This window comes from Protopterus annectens, chromosome 17.part0, assembly GCF_019279795.1.
Source record: "Protopterus annectens isolate FY-2018-M chromosome 17.part0, PAN1.0, whole genome shotgun sequence".
NCBI classification, from domain to species: Eukaryota; Metazoa; Chordata; order Ceratodontiformes; family Protopteridae; genus Protopterus; species Protopterus annectens.
In genome coordinates this window covers 641,031,437-641,056,956 of record NC_056751.1, presented here as the reverse complement: position 1 = coordinate 641,056,956, position 25,520 = coordinate 641,031,437, and the positions used below count along the sequence as shown (strand labels likewise).

Genomic DNA, 25,520 nt, shown 5'->3' with positions numbered 1-25,520 from the left:
AAGTTGGCAAGTGAATAGTTTGGTTTAGAGCCACACTTGATACCACCTTTGGCATAAAAGTAGGGTTTGTTCTTAAAGACACCGTCTTGGTGGAAAATGATGAAAGGTTCCACTGACATTAGTGCCTGTAATTCTGAAACTATTCATGCTGAGGTTATTGCCAGGAGCAGAGCAGTTTTCCAAGAGACATATTTTAAGTCTGCTGAGTTATCTGGCTCAAAAGGAGGTAACGTTACTTTTTCCAAGACGAAGTTGAGGTCCCAAGTTGGAGTTGGTGCTCTACAGGGCGGTCTTATGTTTTTAGCCCCTCTGAGGTACTGTTTTAGCCAAGGATTAGAAAAAATTGGTGGGTCTGTGTTGTAATGAGCAGAGATGGCAGAGGCATGGATCTTAATGGATGAAAAGGAGAGGCCGTTGTCCAGCAACTCGGTTAAGTATTGTAGTATCTGAGGAATATTTGGGACAAGAGGGTCAAGGCTGTGAGCCTGGTTCCAGGCACAGAATCTCTTCCATTTATCCGAATAGGCTTTCCTGGTGCTAGGCCTTCTGGCCTCCAGAATGAAATCCATAACAGCTTTGGAGAGAGGCATTGCTTGCTTGACTAAGGAATCTGCCATGCAGCCAGGTTTAAAGTCTTAAGCTGGCCATGAAGTATCTGATTGTTTTGCTGAGTCAGAAGTTGTGGGATTTGAGGCAAAATCCATGGTGGACCTTGTGCTAAGTTCTTTAAGATTGGGTACCAGTGCTGGCATGGCCAGTCTGGGGCAATCAGGATCATCTTTGGCTTTTCTTGTCTGGCTTTTATGAGTACCTTTGAAAGGAGAGGTAGTGGTGGGAAAGCGTATACTTGCAGGTTTTTCCAGCTGAATGAGAGGGCATCCACTTCCCATGCTTGTGGATGGTAAGTCCTTGTTCAGAATTTCTGTAGCTTCCAATTTATTGGGGATGCAAACAGATCCATGTCCGGGCTCCACCATTTTTTGTGTCATCATCCTGAACATTTGTGGATGTAATTTCCACTCATGTGGATCCATGATGTTTCTGCTTAAGTGGTCTGCCAGTGTGTTTTTCTCTCCTGGCAGGAATTGTGCTTGCAGATGAACTTGATAGGTTAGAGCTGTGTTCCACAAGGTCATGGCTTGTCTGCAGAGGGGATATGAATGAGTACCCCCTTGCTTGTTTATGTACCACATAACTGTGGTGTTGTCCGTCTTTAGTAATAGTTGTCCTGGATGCAGAAGGTTCTTGAAAGCTATCAGGGCATTTTGTACAGCTAACATCTCTTTTTGATTGATGTGAAGATGCCTTTGTTCTGCAGGCCACTTGCACTGAATACAATTTCCTGCCATGTGTGCTCCCCAGGTGTAATCCAAAGCATCTGTTGTCAGTGTTTGCCTGGCTGTGGGTTGAGTGAAAGGCTGTCCCTTGTTGAGGTGACAGGCTTGAGCCCACCATCGAAACTCCTGTTGAAGGCAAGGAATTAGTGGTATTACTGTTTCCAAACTGTGACAGTGTTGAGACCAAACACTCTTTAGGTACCATTGTAGTTTCCTCATATGCAGTCTGGCATATGGAATTAGTAGTATGCAAGATGCCATGTAACCCAAGGCCTGCAGAATTTTTCTTACTGGGAGTTGGGTCTTTGTTGCCATCAACTGTAAATATTGAGTTAATTGTCCTTGCTTGTCTGGCGTGAGATAAGCCATCTGGACCGTAGTATTTAAGCTGGCACACAGGAATATTATCTCTTGTGATGGCACTAGTTTTAACTTATTTTCATTTACTGTGTACCCTAGGCAAATTATCAATCTTTTTACAAACGCCAGATGCTTTAGAAGAATGTCTTTGCTCTCTGCTTGAATAAGGCAGTCATCCAAGTATGGGTAAATTTGAATTATTTTTTGTCTGCAGAATGCAATTACTGGTGCCAGGCATTTTGTAAAGACCCTGAGCGCAGTAGATAAGCCAAAGGGCAGTGCAGAGAATTGGTAATGCATTGAACCTGCTAAGAATCTGAGGTATCTTCTGCAGTTTTGTCTGATAGGGATATGCAGGCATGCCTCCTTGAGGTCCAACGTTACAAGCCAAGCTTTCTTGCCCAGCATGGGAAGAAGCTGCTGTAGTGTCAACATTTTGAATTTTGGAATATCCAGGTAAGTATTTAGAGAAGAAAGATCCAGAATGGGCCACCAGGCTTTGTCCTTTCTGGGAACCAGAAAGAGTCTTGAGTAAAATCCTTGTCCTTTCTCCTGTGTTGGTACCTTTTGAATAGCTCTCATGTCCATGAGTGCTGTAAATTTGTCTTTGAGCCTCTGTCCATTGATTTGGTGGCAGATTTGGCATTCCTTTTAACCTTGGCAGACTGTGAAAGTGGAACCTGTAACCTTGAGATACAATATTGAGAACCCATTTGTCTTTGGTGATCATATGCCAATTGTGACAGAAAAGTGCCAGTTTTCCCCCCAAGGGAGATGCCAAGAGAGAAGCATTTGGCAGCTGTAGTGGGAAGTCATTGGGACTGTTTTTTAAAAGGTTGAGGCCTGTCTTCCTCTTCTTTCTGGGTTGAAGCACCCCATTGTCGAGGTCTGTAAGTACCTTGTGGTTGACCTCTGCCTCTTGGACGTCTGTATCTGCCCCTTTGAGGTCTGTCTGAAATTGGAAAGGACCAATCCTTTGTCAGCCAATTTCTGATAAATCGAGGAGGCTGAACCTGTAAGAAATCTTTCACCATTTGCATAGATTTTGCTTTATCCTCCATTTTCTTTAATACCTCTTCTGCCTTAACTCCAAATAAAACATCCTGCTGCAAAGGTGCATCCAATAATTTTGCTTTAACATGATCAGGTAAAGTCTGCTCTTTTAACCAAGCATGTCTTCTAATGACAGACCCTGTAACTGCTGCTCTACAGGAGGCTTCTAAAGAATCAAAACCACATTGCAAAGTATGTTTTCCCGCTTGTTCAGCTGCATGCAATAAATTTTGCATTTCCTTATAGTTAGGAAGATCTGAATTTGGAAGCATTTTTTGTTTCAACTGAGACATCAAATATTGCTGATATTTAAGCATGTGAAACTGGCAATTTAAGGCCCTCATTGCTAAAGTTGCAGATGTATATACTTTCTTCCCCCACTGTCTAATGCTCTGGAATCTCTGTCAGAGGGAACTGGATTTTTTGCTGTAGAGGCCTTTACCCCTTTGGGACCCTGGGAGATAGTTTCAGGGTCAGCAATAGGGCTTTTATAAAGGAATTTGTGAGAGTCAGGGACTCTGTAGTATCTGTCTGGCTTAACTGGAGCAGGAAGTAAAGAATCAGGATTTAAAGTGGATTCGGAATACACATCATCCAAAATATCTAACACTGGCGGAATAGCAAGGGGTCTGTGTTGAGGTAATAAAAGAAAATCTCTGAGCCTGTTCTTGGATTCTGAATAATCCAGGCCCTCTCAATGGAAATGCTCCCTCATGGTATGTAAGGTTTCCCCAAAGGAATAGTCCTCTGGTGGAGAGGCTGAAGGAATAGATTCCTCAGCATCAGAATCCTCATAAGGGGGTAAAGAGTATCCTTGGTCTGAGGATGAATCTGAAGAAATGGACACCTGGTTGGATGAGTCATAGTCTGCATCCTGTCTAGGCCTTTTATCAGGAGGAGGGTGGGACTCCCTGATCAGAGTAATTAGATCTTCGTCCATTTTGAGCATCTGTTTCTTAGGCATGAAGGCCTGTCCTGGTGATTGTTGAAGTTGTTTCTCTGTTTTTAAAGGAGTTTTAGATTTAGCAGAAGATTTAATGGTTAACTGAGTAGGTCTGAAAACACCCTCTGAAGCTGCAGGTTGTTCAGCTACTCCGGATCCCTCTGAAGGGTTAGTCTCAGTAGGCTGTAAATCTGGTGAATCTGAAGGCCCAACCATCTCCATGTGGGAGTCAGAGGCACCTGTGGTTCTAAAGAAGCGGTCGTCAGGGGCTGCAAAGGTGCCTTGCTGAAAACCGTTGAACCGGCGACTGGCCTAGAAGAGGCCTCGTCGTCAGTTTTGGGCCTCGGATACCTGTCCTTGTCTTTGCGCTTTTTATGTATTCCGGTCATCGGTTGTTCCGACGGCATGATGTAATTGAATTTTCTGCCAAAATAATGTCTGGTAAAATCAAACCGACGTTTAACAGTGCACTTGTTAAACTTAGCACAAAACCGACAACCTGTGACGTCGTGGTCTTGGCCTAGGCATGGGATACAATAAGAATGGAAATCCTTATGAGGTATTTGCTTCCCACAAGAAATACAATTATTAACTTTTACTGACATCGGTCTGAGGCAAGAAAAGGTTTCCCCAATGGGGTACTTAGCTTTGTAGGAGACTTCGGTTCTGGATTCAGAATGAAAATCTCAGGAGTCGGCCGACCGGCACTTGCGAACTGCTTTTGCTTCGGGCACCGCGCGGCAAGAAAGAATGAAGAAAATGGTGTCAGCTGCATCTTATATACCCCTGGCGCACTGACGTCAGAGAAGAAGTGACAGCAACCGACACCGGACCAAGACTTTGGAACTCGGGCCGACTGAAGGACCGCCTGATGGCAGGATAACCCAAGTGTAATGACTGCAGCAGTGTAACACGATGAACATCTATCTAACCAATGTCTAGCTATACTTTTTTCTTCTATTAAAATCAGACTACAAGCTAGATTAGGAATAGTATCATGGAGGGCAGCACCACAGACTAAATTTCCTTAACAGATGTGGGACAGATTGAAAATAAATTAATTATAATAGTCTGCATTTTTGACCAATAGAGAATTAATTTAACAAATGACCAGACCATATGTTCCCATCCTACAAGAGAGCTATCATATCCACGTCTCCATCAAGGTTTGTTACATGTAGTGGTAGGGAGGTAGGGGTTATCTGGAGTAATAAATAAATTATATAGACACTTGCAAGAAGGGATTTCCCACCTAAGGGAATGTAATAACTTGAAGGTTCTTTGTAAAGCATAGAGAGTCTGAGGGTCTATATTATATGTTCAAAGTTTGAAAACTTTGAAAGTTAAATAATCGAATTTAAATGTTGGAAGTTTCAAACCTAGAACATATAATAAAAAAAACAAAAAAAAAAAAAACGGAACTTACTTGACTAGTGTAGGCAAGGGGGCAAGCAGCCACCAACTGCAAAAGTGGGACATCAAGATATTTTTTGACCCCCAATCAAAAATGAGGCTCAGAGTCCTTTCATCATGTTTCACAAAATGCACATGGAATCTGTCTACCCGCTGTAAGGTTAGTCTGTTGACCTATTATGTTAAGATTGTTTGCTGATTTCTACTGTCCTGCCTCTTTCCCTGCATGGTCTGATAGTTTCTATGGCACCCTGCTTGAGTCGTCTAATATCTTCCTTCCATTATCACTTACTTCATCAAATTATGCCAAATATGTATTATTGGGCAGTATTTCTTGGGAACTTTTAAATAAGGATACCACTATAAGTACTTTGCAACATGTTAATACCATATATTTGTTTCTGTTTAGCTTGTTCAGAAAGACTCTCTAAATATACCAACTTTGAGACTGCACTATAGTGCGGTAAAGGGAAGATTTACCTTACTGCACTGTAGTGTGGTCTTGTAGTTGTTATATTTAAAGAGCGGGGGGTGCTGGGGTGCTTGCCCCCCTGCCTACAGCTGTTAGTTTTTTTTTTTTTTTCTTCACATATGTTTGAAGTTTTATAACTTCGAACATTTAAATTCGATATTTTAATGTTCAAAGTTATAAAACTTCGAACATATGATATAGACCCGAGCCTAAGCATCTGTAAGAGTATGCGGAGAAAAGGTTTATTGAAAGTCCTTGAGCATGAAGTAGTACAGGGATAACAATGCAATATAAAAGGGGGCCATTGCAGATTTACTACCAGTAGAACCTTCTCTTATAACAATAATATGTTGAAAGAATAGGGACTTATATAGATATGTTAGGGTGTCTGGTGCAAACATACTGCAATAAATAGAGAATAGTTGGATGAAGAAACAGACTTGAGTGTCTGGAAAACAATAATCTTAGAGAAAACACATGCCATTCTTTTTATTTCTTCTAGAGGTAAACAGTTGGTACGGAGAATATAAGCTTTGTTTGGACCAAAGCTGTAGGGGAAACGACTCTTGGAGGGATATGATTTGGAGATGAGAGAAGAACGGAAGTATCAGAAATAGCAAATTTCTGAAGACAAAAAAACTTTCTGAACAAGCTAAACAGAAACAAATATATGGTATTAACATGTTGCAAAGTACTTATAGTGGTATCCTTATTTAAACGTTCCCAAGAAATACTGCCCAGTAATACATATTTGGCATAATTTGATGAAGTAAGTGATAATGGAAGGAAGATATTAGATGAATCAAGCAGGGTGCCATAGAAACTATCAGACCATGCAGGGAAAGAGGCAGGACAGTAGAAATCAGCAAACGATCTTAACATAACAGGTCAACAGAAACCTTACAGCGGGTAGGCAGATTCCATATGCATTTTGTGAAACATAATGAAAGGACTCTGAGCCTCAATTTTAATTGGGGGCCAAAAAATATCTTGATGTCCCACTTTTGCAATTGGTGTGTGTGTGTGTGTGTGTGTGTGTGTGTGTGTGTGTGTGTGTGTGTGTGTGTGTGTGTGTGTGTGTGTGTGTGTGTGTGTGTGTGTGTGTGTGTGTGTGTGTGTGTCTGGCTATTTCATTCCGCGATCATGTTATCAAGTACCTTTTGGATAGCCTGAAGGTTAAAATTCTTTGTTGTAACAGGGAAAAGGGTAATATATAGTCCCAAGTACTTACTATAAGGAGGATCAATGAGAAAAATATATTGAAGGATTTCATAGCTATCAATAGAAAAGTTAAATCCTAAAAGCACTGATTTGGAAGAGTTAATCTTACATCCTGATATAGCTTGCCAGTTTTGCAAACTAGGCCAAAGAAGGGAAAGAGTCATTTGGGGGTCATGTAGAAAGAGTAAAGATCATCAGCAAATAATGCTATTTCACCCAGTGAATATAATAAAAGAGTATTGTCAGAGGGAAGGGAGACAAGAGTGCTTCTTAGTTGGATTGCTAATGGTTCAACAGCAAATATGAACAGCAGAGGGGCAAACAGGCAGCCTTGTTTGGCTTCCTTTTCTAGAGATAGTGTTCCAGAAATATATGGGCCAATTTTAATGGCAGCCACAGATCCCACAAAAAAGACTTCATGGCTTGAATGAATGAAGACGGAAAGGCAAATTTCTGCAGTATGGTAAACAAGTATGACCATCGGACCACGTCAAATGCCTTCTAATGAAAGAAGGGTTACTGGTGATTCATTCTCTAACAGCGTGACTTGCTTTACATTATTCCATGCAGCTCTACCTTTCACAAAGCCTCCTGGCCAGAATGTATTAGGGGAGAAAGAATGGGGTAACTCTCACCGCCCAGATCTCATATAAATTTTTGCATCAACATTTAATAAAGATATTGGTCAGTAACTGAATGGAATAGAAGAATCTTTATCTGGTTTTAAAATTGGAAATATACATGACTGCTTCTGAGAGGGAGGAATAGTGCCACCATCTGATGCAGCAACACATGCATTCCTTAGCAAAGCTAAGGCTCAACGAAGGAGGTGCTTATAAAATTCAGCAGGAAGCAAGACTGCACCAGGAGCCTTGTTTGACTTTAACTTCCAAATAATTGTTAACATTTCTTGTTTTTGTATGGGCTTTGATAACATTTCTGATGTTCATCTGTAAGCTTTGGAAGTGGTGGAATCTATGAAAGATGTGAAGGGGATAAAAAGGAATATCCAGTCTATTCATACCAGATGCAAAACTATTTTGATAATAATCCCTAAAGGAATTTAATAACTGATGTCTGTTATAAGGTGGAGAAACTCCCTTGTAATTCAGGTTAAGGGTCAGTATATCACAATCGGCTTTATTTCTATTGTACATGGTTAACTTAGGTGTTAGATTTGGGGAGATATCATAATAATGGACTCCATACCTCTCAACCTCTTAGCCAAAGTTGCACAGAATTGGGGAACAAAAGCCAAAAAATAGGGCGCATTTTAAATATTGCTCTTATAAACTCAGAAGTGTGCTAGAATAATAGAATGTGGCTTAGCATGCATTTTTCTGAAGGATATGAAGTCTGAAACACAAATGTATATCATTATTTAGTGACTTTACTCCTCAGATCATCACAGTGATTTATCAGAAAATCACAAATTTTATGAGGAACAGACTAAAAATATGAGGCAAAAATCTGTACAGTTGAGAGGTATGATGGAGTCAGAGACATTCCAGAGGCCACTCTGTCTTCTTACTTAGGAACACCGGTATTGGAAACTAAAAGTTTATAATCTGATCCTTATTAACCAAAGCATCCAGTCAGGTTTTATGCCATATGAATGGAGAACTGCAACAGCCATCTCTCTGTTTAAGGGAAGGCCTTCTATGGATCCTGGACACTACAGACCCATTAGCCTGACTCATCTCACATGCAAAGTCATGGAAAGAATTATAATTGAAGTGATTAACGATGACATTAGAAATCTCCAGACACTGTTTCCAACCCAGTTCAGTTTTGTCAAGGAAAGATGATGCCTACTTTATCTGGTAGACTTCTTCGAGAAGGTAACCAAGGTAATAGACAAGAGCAAAATGGTGTATACTGCCTACTTTCACATGGCAAAGGCATTTGATACAATTCCACACTGGGACATTGTAAACAATCTCAGAAATTAGGCCTGTGTTATATGGTATATTGACAACTGGCTCTCAGATGGGACCCAGGAACTTCAACAAAGAGGCCAGGCACCAGTGGAGTTCACTAGGGCTGGGTCTTCTCCTTTGTGGTATCTACTTCTTAGAAATCAAGGCCAACACTGAGGGCCTCTGGCTGTCCAAGTTTGTAAATGATTATAAACTAGGTGCAGTCACAGTATCTCCCAAGATACCACTATTCTCCAGGAAGGGCTAATACAGACAAGTAACTGGTGCCATATACACCTCCTTGGACTACATGAAAAGAGACATGGAGGAGCTCTCCGATCTTGTATCCCAGGCAGGTATGACCCTAACCCTGAGTAGCATCCTGCCATCACCCAGAATGATATCACAGTACAAGGACAAAATAATTGACTTCAACAATTGGCTAAGCTTTTGGTGTCATTCTAAGGGGATCCAGTATTTGTCTGCCTGGGACGACATGATTGACAGTCCACGATGCTTTGCCAGAGATGGCCTGCACCTGTCGCCCTTAGGATTCCAGATACTGGCTAAGACTCTTGCAACCCCTATAGTGCCTTTTTTAGGTAAGGTTCAAATGACAAATTCACCACCGTAACAGGTACAAGCAAGCAAAATCTGAGGGAAATGCTACTCAATGCTAGAAGTCTAAACCTCAAAATGCACTCACTCGAGGCACTCCTTAAAATGGAGAACATTGACATCTGTGCAGTGACAGAGACCTGGTTCAAAGCTCCAGAGAGCAACCCTGCATTACCAGGCTTTAATTCATACCACACCTTTCGGCCACCTAACCCAGAAAGAAGCACTAAAGGCGGAGGCGTGTCCATATTCATTAAGGATATCCACACCTCCAGGCTAGTTGCACAGCATAATGCATCCGAGATTATCCAAGTGCAACTAACTCTGGGCAAGACCGCAATCCAAATTGTAGCTTGCTACAGACCCCCCTACCATGCCCCAGGATTCACACTCCTCATTTCTTGATACACTGGAAAGTATTAGGGTACAACCCAACACCCTAATAATGGGCAATTTCAATTACCCCACCATTAACTGGGAAAACTACTCATGTACCAACTCTTTTGCTCAACGTTTTCTAGAATTCATAAATTCCAACACCTTGGATCAACTTATTCACACCCCCACCAGGGGCAGCAATATCCTAGACCTGGTCATTACCAACATGGGAAACCGATGTTCCACACCAGAGGTCAATTCCTCGTTGGTCAGATCCGACCACAAGCTAATCAGCCTAGACATCCACATCCCACCCCCAGCCCCAATTAGGGAAACCATTGTAAAAAACTTCTCAAAAGCCAACTTCACACTTCTTAAGACACAAGTGGCAAACTTCATGACACCCATGCAGATGGACAATAGAGGTATGACTGCCGAATCCTACACAAATGCACTTTATAAGCACTTACACGAGTGTATGGATCATGCTATCCCTAATAGAACCAAGATGTTATCCTCTAAAAAGAGGAAGCCAATCTGGTGGACCTCTGCCATAAACAAACTCTACAACAGAAGAAAGAAACTGTTGCAAAAAAGAGTAAAATCCCATGACTGGAGGAACTCCCTGGTCAACCTCAGTAAGAAGCGGAGATCCCTCATAAAATCCTCCAAAGCTAGTTACGAAAACAAAATTGCCACTGACTCTAAAGACAACCACAAAGCATTCTATAGCTATGTCAAGAATCTAAATGGGAACACTCAGATCTGCTCTGAGTTACAGCATAATGGCACTAAATATACAGAACCAACTGATATTGCCAACATCCTAGCAGATAGGTTCAGTGCTAACTTTACCCCCCTCTCACCCCCTAGAGGGCCCATCTCTATACCTGAAGAATGCAAAGTTCCTATAATCACGGCTGCACAGGTAAAAAACACACTCTCCAAAGCCAAGAACACAGCATCCATGGGACCTAACAATATCCCAGGCTGCGTTCTACATGAACTACAGAATGAATTGACACCCTACCTAAGTACCATGTTCAATCATAGCCTCACCTCAGGCTTTGTACCCACTGAATGGCGCACCGCGACAGTTATCCCACTCCACAAAGGGGGAGCCACGACGGACCCCAGGAACTACCGCCCAATTAGCCTGATGAGCCTGGTCTGCAAGGCCATGGAACGTATCATCATGGAACTCATAAACAAAGACATTGGTAATCTCCAAACTCTGAACCCTACACAGTTTGGATTTGTAAAAGGCAGATCATGTTTCCTAAACCTGATTGACTTCTTTGAAGCAGTCAGCAAAGCCATAGATCAGGGTAAAATGGTTCACACAGGTTATCTAGATCTCGCCAAGGCTTTTGACACCATCCCCCACTCTGGAAATATAGATAAGCTCACTAAACTAGGTATAAATCCCTATGTCACAAGATGGGTTGCCAACTGGCTCACGGACAGAACCCACACTGTGAAAGTAGCGATTTCCAAATCCGACATCAGACCAGTGACAAGTGGAGTACCACAGGGTTCAGTCCTGGGTCCTCTCCTGTTTGGTATCTACTTCTCTGAAGTGCAGGCCAACACAGAAGGTCTTTATTAACAAGGTTTGCAGATGACTGCAAACTAGGAGCCATAATCGAAACTCCTAACGATGTGGACAAACTACAAAAGGACCTCAATGAGACAGATACCTGGTGTCAAAGCCATGGCCTGAAGCTCAATGCCAAAAAGTGTATTGTCACCCCTTTGGTAAAAACTCTGTACCCATGAACTACCACATAGCTGGTAGTCTACTTAATGCCGAAAATGTGATAAGAGACCTTGGGACACAGGTGGACAGTAGTCTCTCCTTTGATAATCACATCGCCACAGTGGTCAGGAAATCCTTCTACGTGGCTCATCTCATCACAAAAGGATTCTCATCCAGAAAAAAAGAGGTCATTGTTCCCCTCTACTCATCACTCATTAGACCCATTATAGAGTACAACGCCCCTTTTGGTATGTACCTCACAAGACATCTACAACAACTGGAAAGACCACAGAAATACCTCACAAAGAGGATTACTGGCCTCAAACATATGCCCAATGCAGGCCGTCTCAAAAAACTACAGCTTTACTCCATCGCATATCGCCTACTCAGGGGTGATCTCTGCCTAACATACAAAGCTATGTCAAACCCAGAGCTGTTGGATATGCTCCACTTAAAGAAATCCCAATCCCTCTGAGCTATACGCTCTAGGGACCTTAACCTTGTCACCACAATAAACAGAACATGCTGGAGGGATAGATTCCTGTCCCAGAGACTTCCCATACTCTGGAACAGACTACCTATCTATGTCAAACAGAGCTCCTCATTAGCACTCTTCAAGAAAAATCTTGATGATTGGATGGGAAATGGGAAGTTCACCCCGGGGATCACTTCTGTGGCTCTGCTCAACAGGGGCACAGGAAAATAATTTTCTTGGGTGGCGAAAGCCAGGGTACATTTTTTGGTTAGGCTTGTATGGGCCCTAGGGCCAATAGCCTAGTACCTACCTATGAACCTATGAACCTAAGAAATGCATAGTAGTACTCTTTGGAAAGTCAGTTACCCCAGGAAACTACTCCATTGAATACACACCCATATCCAGACAGTAGACTGGCTTTTGACCAACATGCATCTAAGGGACTAAGAAAATCATTCTGTTTTACTCAACTTATAGGCAATGGTATGGCATGTTGGTCCAAGAAAGTCATTGTTCCACTGTTCTCAACCCACATCAGATCCATCACTGAGTACAATGCCCCTTTTAGTATGGGACTCACCAGGTACTTGCAACAACTGGAACATCTGCAGAGATTCTTCAAAAAAGAATGCATGGCATTAACAACAACCCCTTTGTGGATTGCCTGAAAACCCTATCCCTATACTCTGTCTTCTACAGAATGCTGAGGGGTGATTTGTGTCTGGCATACAAGGCATCCCAGGATCCTGCTCTGATGGATGTCTTGCAGAGCTACAAAACAAATAGCATCAGAGCTACTTATCCTGGGACTTAAACCTTGCTCGCAAAATAAACAGGACATGCTGGAGGGACAGGTATGTATCTCAGGGAATGCCGCTTCTCTGGAACAGGTTTTCCAAGAAGCAGACGGCTTTCCTTGATCCTATTCAACATAAACTGGATCAGTGGATGGGAAATTGGAAATTCACCCCTGGTCTGCCACCTATGTCTCTAACAAATAGAGGCAACCTGCAAATATTTGACCATGCATACCCTAGCTTACACATACCCTTAAAAATAATCTCTAGGGCACCACGCCTGTTGGATACATTAGGGATAGTTTATTTTTATTTATTTATTTTATTTATTTTACATTTGTTGACCGGGATAGTCCAACTGGATACACGTTCATTTTCAGCAGAGGCCAGGGGAGAAAAGCTCCACTTATTGTCCAAAAACAAATAGTAATACTATAATAAAACAGAGTGAGAACAGAATAAGGATACATAATTTCACACAGTAGGAATACAATAACAGCATACTAAAGGTTTAATACAGGTACAAACAAGCTTTAAAAGGCCCTAGTGGTCTTTAGCTTAGTATATACCTGTGAATCTATATGAGTTTCCACTTAATGTTTTTTAGTGGGGCTACTTATGAAACATCTTTACACTTGTGCATGTGGTTTGTGAAGTGGATCTTTTTTTCTATCAACCATGCTTATTTTTACTGTGTTGGAGGCACAGGTTATACCATGTAGAATCCACCTTTTCATCTAGTGGTCTGTTCAGCTCAAACAAAGCCTTTTAGCCTAACATTTCAGTGAAACACATTTTCATATCCCCATTTTTTTCCAGCGTTTATCTGATTTGGATAATGTGTGCTTATCAATACAAGTAACTAAACTGACAAACTAGTAACAGAAACCTTTAAAGTACAATTGCCACAATATAATTTCCAAATATTTTAACTCATCCACTACAATAAAGAATATTTCTTTATTTAATATTTCACTGTTGCGCAAGGCAAATGAGGTGTCTAGGTCCCAAAATAATGTACTTCTAAAGAAACTACAAGTTTCTACAAATGTAAAGCATTGAACAATATAGAAATGCTTACTTTTTGGGATCAAGAGATGGTTACAGTCATGTGCAATTTCTAAATAATTATTAAAGATAAAATGATAAAGTTCTCACCACCCCCCTCTAAAGAGTGGACACAGCAAATATTCAATTAAAAAAGTGCAAAAATGAGATACTGAAGCAAAAAACATAACTACTTTAAATCAAGGAAAAAATAGAGAGTGTAATGTGGTACACTGCAAAATGTCAGCAAACGTACTTGACCAATGAAAGAAACATAAAACAAGATATGTTGTATAGCCATTTAGGATACTGTAGGTCAACAAATAATAACAAAGTTAAATGAGAAGGCCCTACTTCTCAGGGAGGGTGGTGAACTCATGAATTACTGCTGCAGCAGCACTGATACTGGCATGTATGCCAGTGATTAGTTTTAAGTGCATGAGGCAGATGGTAAGTAGGTTACTGCACAGGGGTGGAGCCATAGCTGTATAGGACTATATATGCTTGAATAGATAGCATAAGTCACCAGTGTCTCCCTCTGGTATTTGTGTACCCTTGTAGACTCCAGCATAAATGTATTCACTTTTCTAATATGCTTTCAATGAAAGAAATGTTCAGAAATCACGACCATTTTTGCTTCTGTGAATCATATTGTGACCTGATGTCATCAAAACCAATTTCCATGTCTATGACATCACAGTCTTTGCAGTGTTGTGCAATGTTATGTGACCCTGTTTCCACATCTGTGATGACACAGTTTTTACAGTACTTAAAATACAGATATAAGGTTGGGTGCCAGGCTGGCAACTTGACACTGTAAAAATCCACTGACAATCAACAGTGGACCGGTGATCTGCTGTGGTGAACCCCTAACCGGGAAAAGCTGAAAGACACAACAACAACTAAAGAATCCTATGTCCCAGTTTTCAGCTAGTTTAGTAATCAAACTGTAATGCTTAAATTATATCACATAATCATGAAAATTGTCCATATATCCCAAATTCAATGCTGCAATGCAAAACAAAAAAAACAAATAGCAGAAAAAAATAGGCAGATGCTAGAAATTCAGTGCTGTAGTCCATGAAAAATTAATTGAAGATTTTAGAAAGGGGAATGCATATTCCCCCCACTTTACACTATACACTATACACTCACTAATAGGCAAATATCAAATACACAGTTTTGACTGCAACACCTACCTTTGTACTGAACAGTGTAATGAGCTAATCTCTGAAAGAATATGTCATTTAATTGAGAATAATAATCTGGGAGAATGTGATGCAAAAGGGCTACCCCTCATGAATGAAGAGTTCATTCTCACTTTATGTGTAGGGATATTATACCATAGTATAACATACCACTGTTTATTGTGCTACACTGTTTTCTCTTGCAGAGTTCAAGAAAGTGGGTTGAAGATCCTCAGTGTTTCAGGATTTTCAGATCAGTCCATGGACCAATGCAATTATGGGAAGTGGACTTTGGTAATAAACCTTTAAAATATGGCAAGAAATTACAACTGCTTCTTCGTTTAATGCAGAATTCATTAACATTTCTACAATATTTCCCATTACAGCTATGCAAATTGCTAGCCCACTTCTTGTTTAAAATGCATAACAGTGATTCTGTCGAAGAGATAACACCAGTTAGAAAAGAAATTAGAATACCCTCTCCCCACATCACTTACAACACAGTAGTAGGAGATTAACTATGTGAGGTTGGTGTGATAGACGGCATTGCTATCACTGCATTGTGTTCTCCACTAATTTGTGAGTCATTGTTTCTGAAGTTACTAGTCAAACACTGTCAGAGACAAGGAGCACAGCAAATGAAACTAAAGAGTTTCTGAAGTGTAGGTAGTCTGATATGACAGCTTGTATTGTATAGAAGGCTGCAGTTACACACTGAAATGGTTTGATACTGTTTCCTGGCTACATTATTTTCTCCCAGTCTGTAAATATGCTGGGAGTGGACACTTCAGCTGTGACAGAAATGCTACCCCCCAAATATGCAGCACCTTCAGGGTTTATTATAATAATATAATGGAGTGTGAGGTGGGAGCTCTGCTTTACAATAAAAACCTCTGTTTTCACATGTAGGAAAGTGTTTTGTTGTATTTTCTGTGAACTGTTTTTTTTTTTTTTTTGGGGTTATTTTCTCTGATTTGGATTTTATGTGACTCTGTACTGACAATTTTGTTTTTCTTTGACTTACGTGATGGGGGTCTGCTGGTGTGTTGCCCTATTTTCAGCATTATTAGAAGAAACCACAAAACAGAGCAGAGACAAATAGCTATTACAGAAGCTAAGACTTTCCGCTAAAGTCTATAAAAAAACATTTCAAGGAGAGGTTCCCTAGTTCAATCTTCAGCTGAAGTGCCTTCTGTGCAGAATTTGCATATCCTCCCTGCATTCATTTGTTTTTTTTTTTTTTTCCTGGTGTTCTAGTTTTCTTTCCACATCCTAAAGACATGCAGTAGGTGAACTGGGCATTCTAAACTGGCCATAGCTGTGAGTGAGCATGCATGCATGTGGTATGGAAGATTAACCGTGGCAGGGCTAGCCATCTGGTGGTGTGAAAAATGGCTCTACAAGACTGTCACTGTTGAAGTGACACAATGTCCCTTGTGCAAACAATGGAGAAAAGGAGTTTTGGATGGATAGATAGATGTGTGTGTGTGATACCACAAATAAGACTACATTCTGTCAGCAGCAAATAGAGAAACTGAAAACATTATAACCTCACTTTTCTTTGAATGAGTTCCACTTTAAATTTACAAAGTTTCTAAATATCTTACCTTTTGCCAGGATGTAGTTGGCAAAGGGTCCCCAGTAGCTGAGCAGGGAATAATTAATTCTCTGCCAACCTCCTGAAAGTATTCAGGTTTTGGACCAATTTCAAACACTGGAGGATCCTGGAAAAAAAACAAAAAAACAGAAGTAAGAATTATAAACTAGAGAAAGAGTGAAATGGAAGTATTAAAAATAACCAAAATCAAGGGGTTCTATTAAAACTGTGTAAAATGTTAAATGTCAAAGAATAGCAAAGGGTGTGTTAATGTGCAAATTAAATGTTGTACTGTCTGTAACCATACCGGCATTACTGGATCTGCTGGTCTAAAGAACACAGGGAAATAAGCACTCACTTTTATGTTTTAAAGAAGCAATTTCAGCTGCAAAGGAACCAAAAAGTGACATTTCATACTTAGTATTAAGTCACATTATATAATCAAAACTGACATTTCAAACTTTCTAAATAGTAAATGACATTTTATCTTCAGATCGCAGGCTTATGACAAGACAAATTAGAAAGTATCAACCCCGTAACTTCTTCCCTAATGGACATGTCAATGTACAATCAAGTATCTGCTAGTATCAATAAAGAAAGGTTAAAATGAAGTATAAATGTGAAAACCTCTACTAAATGAATACAGTCTGTAGTCATAAACATTATGTAGTCTAAACTCAACTTTGTATTGAGAAGGATAGAAATGAGTGCACTCACAGGCATGAACATAGTACTGCAGATTCCCTCAGTGACAGTGGTTGGCAATGCTGCAATATTATGACATTTTTGTATAAATAAGTTTTCTTTCTGAAGTCTGCATGTTATCCTTGTAACAACATTTTGTCAAGATATTGTATTCCCCCCCCATTTCAGAGCATAACTTTCAACTTCTTTGCTCAAGAATCAGGAACAAAAACAAAAATAATAGCAGAACACAGAACGAAAATCAGGGACAATTTTTAATTATTATTTTAAGTTAATTAAAAATTTAGTAAAACAATATATTCTTTATCAATGGGCATTTCTAAATGACAAGACATATGAAAGACATCTGCAATGAGTTACCACAAAATCAAACATTTTACAAGGAAAAAGGAAAAAAATATGAGGCAAACCCAGGCACATTCTACAAATTCTGCAACAGTTGACAGGAATGTTCTCAAGAAATGCTATTCTAAAATGTCTGTACGTATTGCATTTCTCTAACACTTTTGGCCAAGGTCTTGGCTGAAAAAGGCGTGCAAGAATCACTTTCCAGTTAATAAGTAAATAACAATACTACATTGTATGAATAAAAATATATACTAATACAATATTAAGCAGTCTAAAATGCAGAGATAGTCAGATTAGCATATAAATGAAAAAGTGCACATGACTGGGGGAATTTGCTGAAGTTAGGATCTACCAGCGGAATTAACTGTCAGCAAATGATACTCTGATAAGTTTGCAGGTGAAAAGACACATTCAATGAGTTCTACGCTGACAATGTATCACACAATTCAATGAAAAGTCAACAAGGCTAGAAGTAAATAATAATAACAGTAACATAAATCATAAATGCAACAGAAACGCATAGTATCAAACAGTTAACAAGGTATAACCATAACAAAAGTAATATCCCGCCTTGTAGACCTACCTTTAAGATGACCTGAGTTGGAGCAGATTCTCCCATGGTGCCATAGCGATTATATGGAATACAACTGTAAATGCCAACAACATCATCATTGCAATTTGCAATGACAACTGCTCCATCCTCATCCAAGTACCAGCCTGGGAACTAGCGAAAACATTAGACAAATTAGGAATATGTTTTGTTGTATTTTGCAATGTCTGCATGAATATAGCACAAGCAGTATAGCTGATATAAGAAAATACCTCAATATTATCTTAAGGGTAGAACACTGTGTAACTTTCTATGCCTATTTAATGATGTTGGCAGATTTGGAGATATGTGCCATATGAAGGTTATCATAGTAATAATTAACTAGTAGACTGGAATAACATCAGTGCAATCAGTAATGAAGACTATACAGAAATTCACAACAAAAAAAATGGAAGGCTACAATGAAGTTTTAATACTGATTTTTTTAATTAGTACTGACATTATAAACAGAAATGTATAGTATAGTTTCATACCTTATGTAAATTAAGAGGGAAACCATCTTTGGTCCAGTTGACTAATAATAGTGGTGGGTTTGCCTTGGAGTAACACCTGATAAATCCCTGCATTCCTATAGGCAGATAGGTTAATGATGGCATATGACTCACATAGGCAGGGTCTGTAATGAAGGATCAGATAACAGATATTACAGGTGAACATGTTATACAGAACATTAGCTGCTAAATGAAATATTATTTCACTCATTCATGCCATAAAGCCGAAAGGCACTACATACAATGCCATCATTAAAAGCAGCAAGACACATTTGCAAACATTTTTAAGAAATTTCTGTTTTTCACTTAAGCTAGTAAATTGATATTTAGAAATGAAATGGACTTTAACTTGATTTATTACTACATGAAGGTAGTACTCCAAGGCACCAATGAGATGGACTTTAACTTGATTTATTATTACATGAAGGTAGTACTCCAAGGCACCAATGGTGCATTACAGTAACACTGTTCAGTTACTCAGGTATTACAGGTACCTTGCAGGGATGTACCTCAGTGAACTAAAGACAATAATGACTTAAGACAGAAGATTATAGTTTTCAGCAGGCACCCATAACAGATGTGTTCTTGACAGATCTATTTAATAAAACTGACATTTTAGAATACAGACTGACAAAACATCAAACTGAAATTGTTGACATTCTGAAACATTGACAATCAAGGAAACATCAATCACTTTGTTTTTGCAGAGGGGCAGTCTTGCCTGCACTCCCACAACCTCTGCTAATTGCATATACCAAATTCAAGCTTATACTAGATTGGGCAAAAGAGCAAATGCCCTGATCTCTGCTGTACAGTGATCTCAGTAAAAATAGTCTTCTTGCACTGCTCTGCACTTCACACTTGAGACTGCTGACAATTTCAGCTAGATGTTTAGCACAAGATCGACTAACTGAACGTGACTTATTCGTGACAATGAGGTCAGCTAGGGCAAAGTTATTCCCAGAAGAAAATGTTCCAAAAGAACATTTACAGAAAGTGCAATGGAAAAGTAAAGTATCCTGATGAAATTTGAATTATGGAATTTTACAATAACTGAGGGCAGCGCAACTGATACTGCAAACTAGTCTGCTAAAGCCTAGAAGATAATGGTAGAGCACCAAAACTGAAGGAAGGCAAATTTGATTCCACTTCAGAAAAGACAAAAATAAGGCTGAAATAGGTATTAACTTGCATATCAATTTGATCTTAACACAGAGAGAACTGTAATATTTGACAGAAATGCAGCACAGGAACCAAGAAACAAGAATCTACAGCACTTTTAAAGGAAAAACAAAAGTAAAAGACAACTAAGGGGATGTGTACATTCTCTGTCTACTGTTTGCAAGGTAAGTTCATAGGTTCATAGGTTCGTACTAGGCTATCTGCCCTCGGGCATTTATAAGCCTAGCCAGAGTGTATGTGGCTTACACCACCCCTTAGGATGAGAATACTACGCCCTTTTAGGGTTTAGTTTACTATGCCTCTGTCTAGTAGTGACAAAGAGATGACCCCCGGGGTAAACCTACGATCTCCCATCCACTCGTCGAGATTTCTCTTGAATAGAGTCAGTGAGGGGCTCTGCCTAACATGGACTGGGATTCTGTTCCAGAGTGTAGGGAGCCTCTGGGTTATGAATCTGTCCCTCCAGCACGTTCTATTTATTTCTGTGTTGAGGTTTAAGTCACTTGTTCTCGTGGCTCTGATGGATTTGGATTTTTTGTGGTGGAGCATGTCCATTAATTCAGGATAGGACATGGCCTTGTACGTCAGGCACAGATCACCTCTGAGTAGGCGGTATGCGACTGAATAGAGCTGGAGTTTTTTCAGTCGGGCAGCATATGACATATGTTTAAGACCCTTTATCCTCTTGGTGAGGAACTTTTGGGGTCTTTCCAACTGCTGCAGGTGTCGGGTGAGATACATCCCAAATGGGGCATTGTACTCAATCATTGGCCTGATAAGAGAAGAGTACAGGGGCACAATGACCTCTCTTGATCTAGATGTGAAACCCTTCATGATAAGGTGGGCGATATAGAAGGTCTTCCTAACCACTTTGGCAATGTGAGTGTCAAGTGACGGTCTCAAAGATTAAAAAAGTAGAACAGATTAATCAGTTAGTGTTACAGTCAGTCATAATAAAGAGAATTATGACTGGGTCTCTGACCATTTAAAAAGGGAAGTCCATATTACAAATAATAGTGGGAAAAAAAGTACAGGTGTGTAAAATCTTTCCTTAACAGTAGATGTCCTTCTCTTCACTGCTGCAGTAATCATAACCTAAGGAATCTCCTGCCAAGGATAGCCCAACGTCCGTCCAGTATACCAAAGCCTTTAGTACTTATAGGCACTGTACATACTCCCAGCACAAGGCATATGGCACAAAGATGACATATAGACACATATTCAGAACTTAAAAAGCCCTAGGAGGAATTGCATGTCCCTAGAGACAAGGAAAAAACATGTGCATCTAGAAGAAGATAAAGGGGCAGAGCCACTTGGCCAGGAGGGCAAGAAAGAACAAGCTAGAGCAGAGGGGGTAGGAGGGAGGGAGTGAACACTGCAACAGTGAAGAGAAGAACATCTACTGTTATGGTACAATTTTATATTACTGTACTGTGTCTCCTTCCATACCACTGTTTCAGTATTCATAACCTAATGGAGGGTATAAAAGCTCAAAGGAAAACCTGGGAGGAGGACAGTGCAGAAGAGATCTTTAGAAACCCATGTAGGATAGCCCTGGCAAAGCTACCTCTGGCCCTGGAAATAACATCCAACTTGCAATGCTTAGTGAAAGTATGAACAGATGACCAAGTAGCAGCCTCAAGGATGGAATTCATGTCCAGACTCTTGAAAAAAACATCAGAGGAAGCAACAACCTTTGTAGAATAATCTGTTACTGAAGAGAAAAGACACTGACCATGACACGAATAACAAAAATAAATCCAGGAGGAGATGGTTTGCTTAGAAACATGCAGACTGAAAGACCCAGGATGGAAGAAAATAAAAAGCTGCTCAGGTTTGCTCACTACTTTGGTTTTATCCAAATAAGACCTGAGCTGTCTATGCAAATCCAAGTTGTGAAGAACTTTCTCATTGGCAGACTGTGGTGAAGGAAAAAAAGAAGGAATATGAATAGACTGATTAAGGGACAACTCATTGACCACCTTGGGTATAAATGAAGGATTAATATGAAGATACACTCTGTCTCTGTTAAAAAACTAATAAAGTAGAAACAGCCATAAGACCTTGAAGTGTAGACACTCTCTTCGCTGAAGTGAGGGTCAAAAGAATAACAATCTTCCCAGTACAATGTCACAAGCAAGCTGAAGCAGCAAGCTGAAAAGGAACCTAAGGCAACTTTTCAAGTGCAAAATTAAGGTCCTAGAAGGCAGAACTGACTTCCTGAGGGGCCTGATATGAAGGATGCCTTTAAGAAATTGTTTGACCTCAAATCTAGAGGCCAGAGGAGGAGTCAAGGGCAGACAAGAAGAAACTACTGGAAGGTGAACTTTCACTGAAGAATATGCTGACCATGCATGGAGCAGCTCACACAAATAAGACAGAACCAGAGGAACCTACAGAGATAGGGGACCTTGATGGCAAGACAGGCACCAAAAAGAAAATCTCTTCCATTTGGACAGACATGATTTCATGATAGTGGGTTTCCTGGCCTTCTGCATGACCCAAAACACATCTTCCAAAAATAAATGCTTAAAGGGGATAAAAACCCTATCACCCACACGGTCAATTGAAGAGTGGACAAGTGAAGATGGATAAGATATCCCTTGTTTTATGTGAGAAGATCCATACAGTGAGATAAATTGTGGTAATTGCTCCAGGCCAAGTGAGAAAGAAGGGGCAACTGATGCTGTCTGGGCCAAAAGGGAGCTACTAGCAACATTTGAGAAAGTTCTGCCAGATCTTGTGCAAGACTCATAGTAGGAGAGGAAGGGGAAGGAAAGGTTATAAAAACATCCCTTTCTAAGGGAAAGACAGGGTATCCACTTTTCAAGCCAGAGGACTTGGGACTCTAGAACAGAATAGAAGAAGTTGTCTGTTGAGAGGGGAAGGCAAAAAGATCTACCTGTGGAATACCCCACTGATGGATAACATCCAGGATCAAATCTCTGTGAAGCATCCATTTGTGAGTTTGTGTGCTGGACCTGCTCAAGGATTCTGCCACTAGATTGTCTTCTGAGGGAAGGTGAACTGCCTAAGCAGTCACTTGATACTGGACAGCTAGATCACAGACCTGAAGAGCTAGTCTGTAATGAAGATAGGACCTGGACCCTCTTGCCTGTTGACATACCACATTACTATGGTGTTGTCTGTGAACATTTCTAGGGGCTTGGGATGAAAAAGGTAATGAAAAGCTTGAAAAACTAGGAGCAGAACCCTCATCTGTTTTATACTGATGTGGTCTGACCTTTAATGAAGAGGCCAGGAACCCTGAACCTTGAGAGAGACAAATGAGGACCCCCAGCCCCAGTCTGAGGAATCTATAAAGAACACTTGAGTTGGTACTGGAGCCTGGTAAGGAAGGCCCAGGTTGAGAGAAAGTTGAAGAATCCACCACTGAAGCTCAACCTTGAGAGAAAGAAGGAAGGGGACTGGTAAGTCCAAGGGCAATGTTAGAGCCAAACTGACCTGAGGTACCACTGTAGCTTTCTCAAGTGGAGCCTGGCCAGTGGGAGCAAGAGAGTGGTGGAGTCTAGGAACCTGAGGACCATGAGAAAGTTCTTGGCCATGAAAGAGTACACTGGGAAAAGGCAGTAACAGACAGGGCCCTTGGGGGCAGATAGAGATACCAGCATGGAGATGTTCTGAAGTCAGCAATCAAGGAAATATAATCGTGAGAAGGTGTCAGAGCTGATTTCTTAAAGTTTATGGTGAACCCCAGACACTGCAACAAGAAAATGGCAAACTGGAGATCCTGAAGCTGAGCATCAGGGGAAGAAGCATGAATGAGTGATCGTCCAAATAGGGAAAATCAGAATTCCTGTCATCTTGCAAAATGCGATGACAGCAGAGAGGCATTTGATGAATACCCTTGGAGCAGTAGAGGGGTCACAGGGAAAAACAGATAACTGAAAATGCAGTGAAGAAACAGAAAAGCATAAACTTTTCCTGAAAACAGAATGGATGGGGATATGAAGGTAGGCATCCTTGAGATCTAGAAAGGCCAGAAAGGATTGAGGTTGAAGAAGAGAAAAAAAGAGTCTGAAGAGACAACATTTGAAAGGAAGGAGCCTTGAGAAAGGTATTGAACTGGGAAAGGCCCAGAATTGATCTCTAAGTGCCCTCCTTTCTGGGAACCAAAAACATTGTGGAATAAAAAAAAATTCTCCCTACCTGGGCAGGAGGCCATGGTGCCCTGGACCAAAAGACAATGGAACACCTCTGTGAAAAGAGTAAGTTGTTTCTGTGGAGATCCAAATCATGAAATATGTCTGGCTGATAATGGACAGAATCTAAGAGTCTGCTGTGATCTTTAACCAATTTGGGAGAGACACAGAAAGACAGAGGGATAAGGGTGCCCAGCTGAGGGAAAGGGGGAACAAATTGTCAAAGGGAATCAGACTTGTACTGAAAAGCAGGTTTCTGGGAGTTAGGGGCTTGAATAGACATAGCAGGAGGCACGCTTTTAGATCCATTTTTCCCTTAAGACTGCCTGTAAACAAAATCAGATTTGGAGGGTAAGTCCTCAAAACTTAGGCATAGTAGACACAAAAATACGTTTTAGCTCCTGTAAGGCCTTACCCTTACCCTGGAGAGACTTGAAAAGTTCATCAGTAGCAGCACCAAAAAGGTATTTGTTATACGAAGGAGCATCCAGCAGTTTGGCTTTAATGTCACTAGGCAAAGCCTGAAGACAAAGCCAAGTGTAATTCCTCATAACAGAACCAGCCTTGGAAGAGGCATGGGCTGCAGTGTAGCTGTATTTGATAGAGTGGTGAGCAACTTGAGAGGTATAACCCAACAGGGAAAGGGCAGAAACCTTCCCCTCAAAGTTATGAAGGTCAGAAACCACTTTGGAAACCTGAGAAAAGAAGGCCAAAAACAACCCGGTTATATGAGTCTGGTAGTTAATGGCCTGAAAGGATAAAGTGGCAGCAGTATAAACTTTTTTACCCAGCCTATCCATGGCTCTACTATTCTTATCTAAAGGAAGCAACTTGGTAGAAGGCAACTGCTTGGAGGGCTTGTCAGAAGAGACAGATATAAAAGAAAAACCAGCAGAAGGGCATTTGTAAAGAAATTTACATTTGTGAGGTACCCTGTAAAATCTATCAGGTTACTTGTGAGTAGGGGGCTGAGAATCAGGGACCACAGAAACTGCTGAAAAGGTATCTAGTAGGGCATCCAGAACAGGAGGAACAGCTAATGGTTTAGGGGACTTCATCTGGAGGAGCTCGTTATATCTTTTCTGAGTATCAGAGTCTTGAGAATAATCCCACTTAAAAAACTTCACCATGTGAGCAAAAGTATCCCCAAAGGAGAGTTCCTCCAAAGGGAAATCTGGACTAATAGAATCCTCTTTCTCTGAAACATAGTCGAAGGAGGAAGGGATTTGAGTAGAGTAAGCCATGGACTCTTCCCCAGAATACAGATCCTCATCTGAAGAGTTTAATTTCCTGGAACTTTTAAGATGAGTGGAAGACCAGGGAAGGGCAGGAAAAGACACCATTAGAGGTGGCTTTAAAGCCAATAAAGCATTAAATAACCATGGAGTAAAATCCTACCATTCACATGGGGGGTACTTAACCTCAGGGGAAATATGCTTGGTTTT

General features: G+C 40.5%; 1 protein-coding gene across 1 annotated transcript in view; it reads right to left on the bottom strand.

Annotated features, from left to right (window-relative positions):
- The window catches only part of IGSF9 (immunoglobulin superfamily member 9), a 1,174,198-nt gene that overhangs the window by 166,583 nt on the left and 982,095 nt on the right, over positions 1–25,520 (bottom strand). Inside the window, exons 9-11 of the mRNA XM_044059432.1 lie at positions 18,713–18,855; positions 18,213–18,353; positions 16,587–16,703 (exon numbers count right to left, since the gene is read on the bottom strand). Of these exons, the coding sequence (XP_043915367.1) occupies positions 16,587–16,703; positions 18,213–18,353; positions 18,713–18,855 (401 nt within the window). The remainder of the gene's footprint in view (positions 1–16,586; positions 16,704–18,212; positions 18,354–18,712; positions 18,856–25,520) is intronic.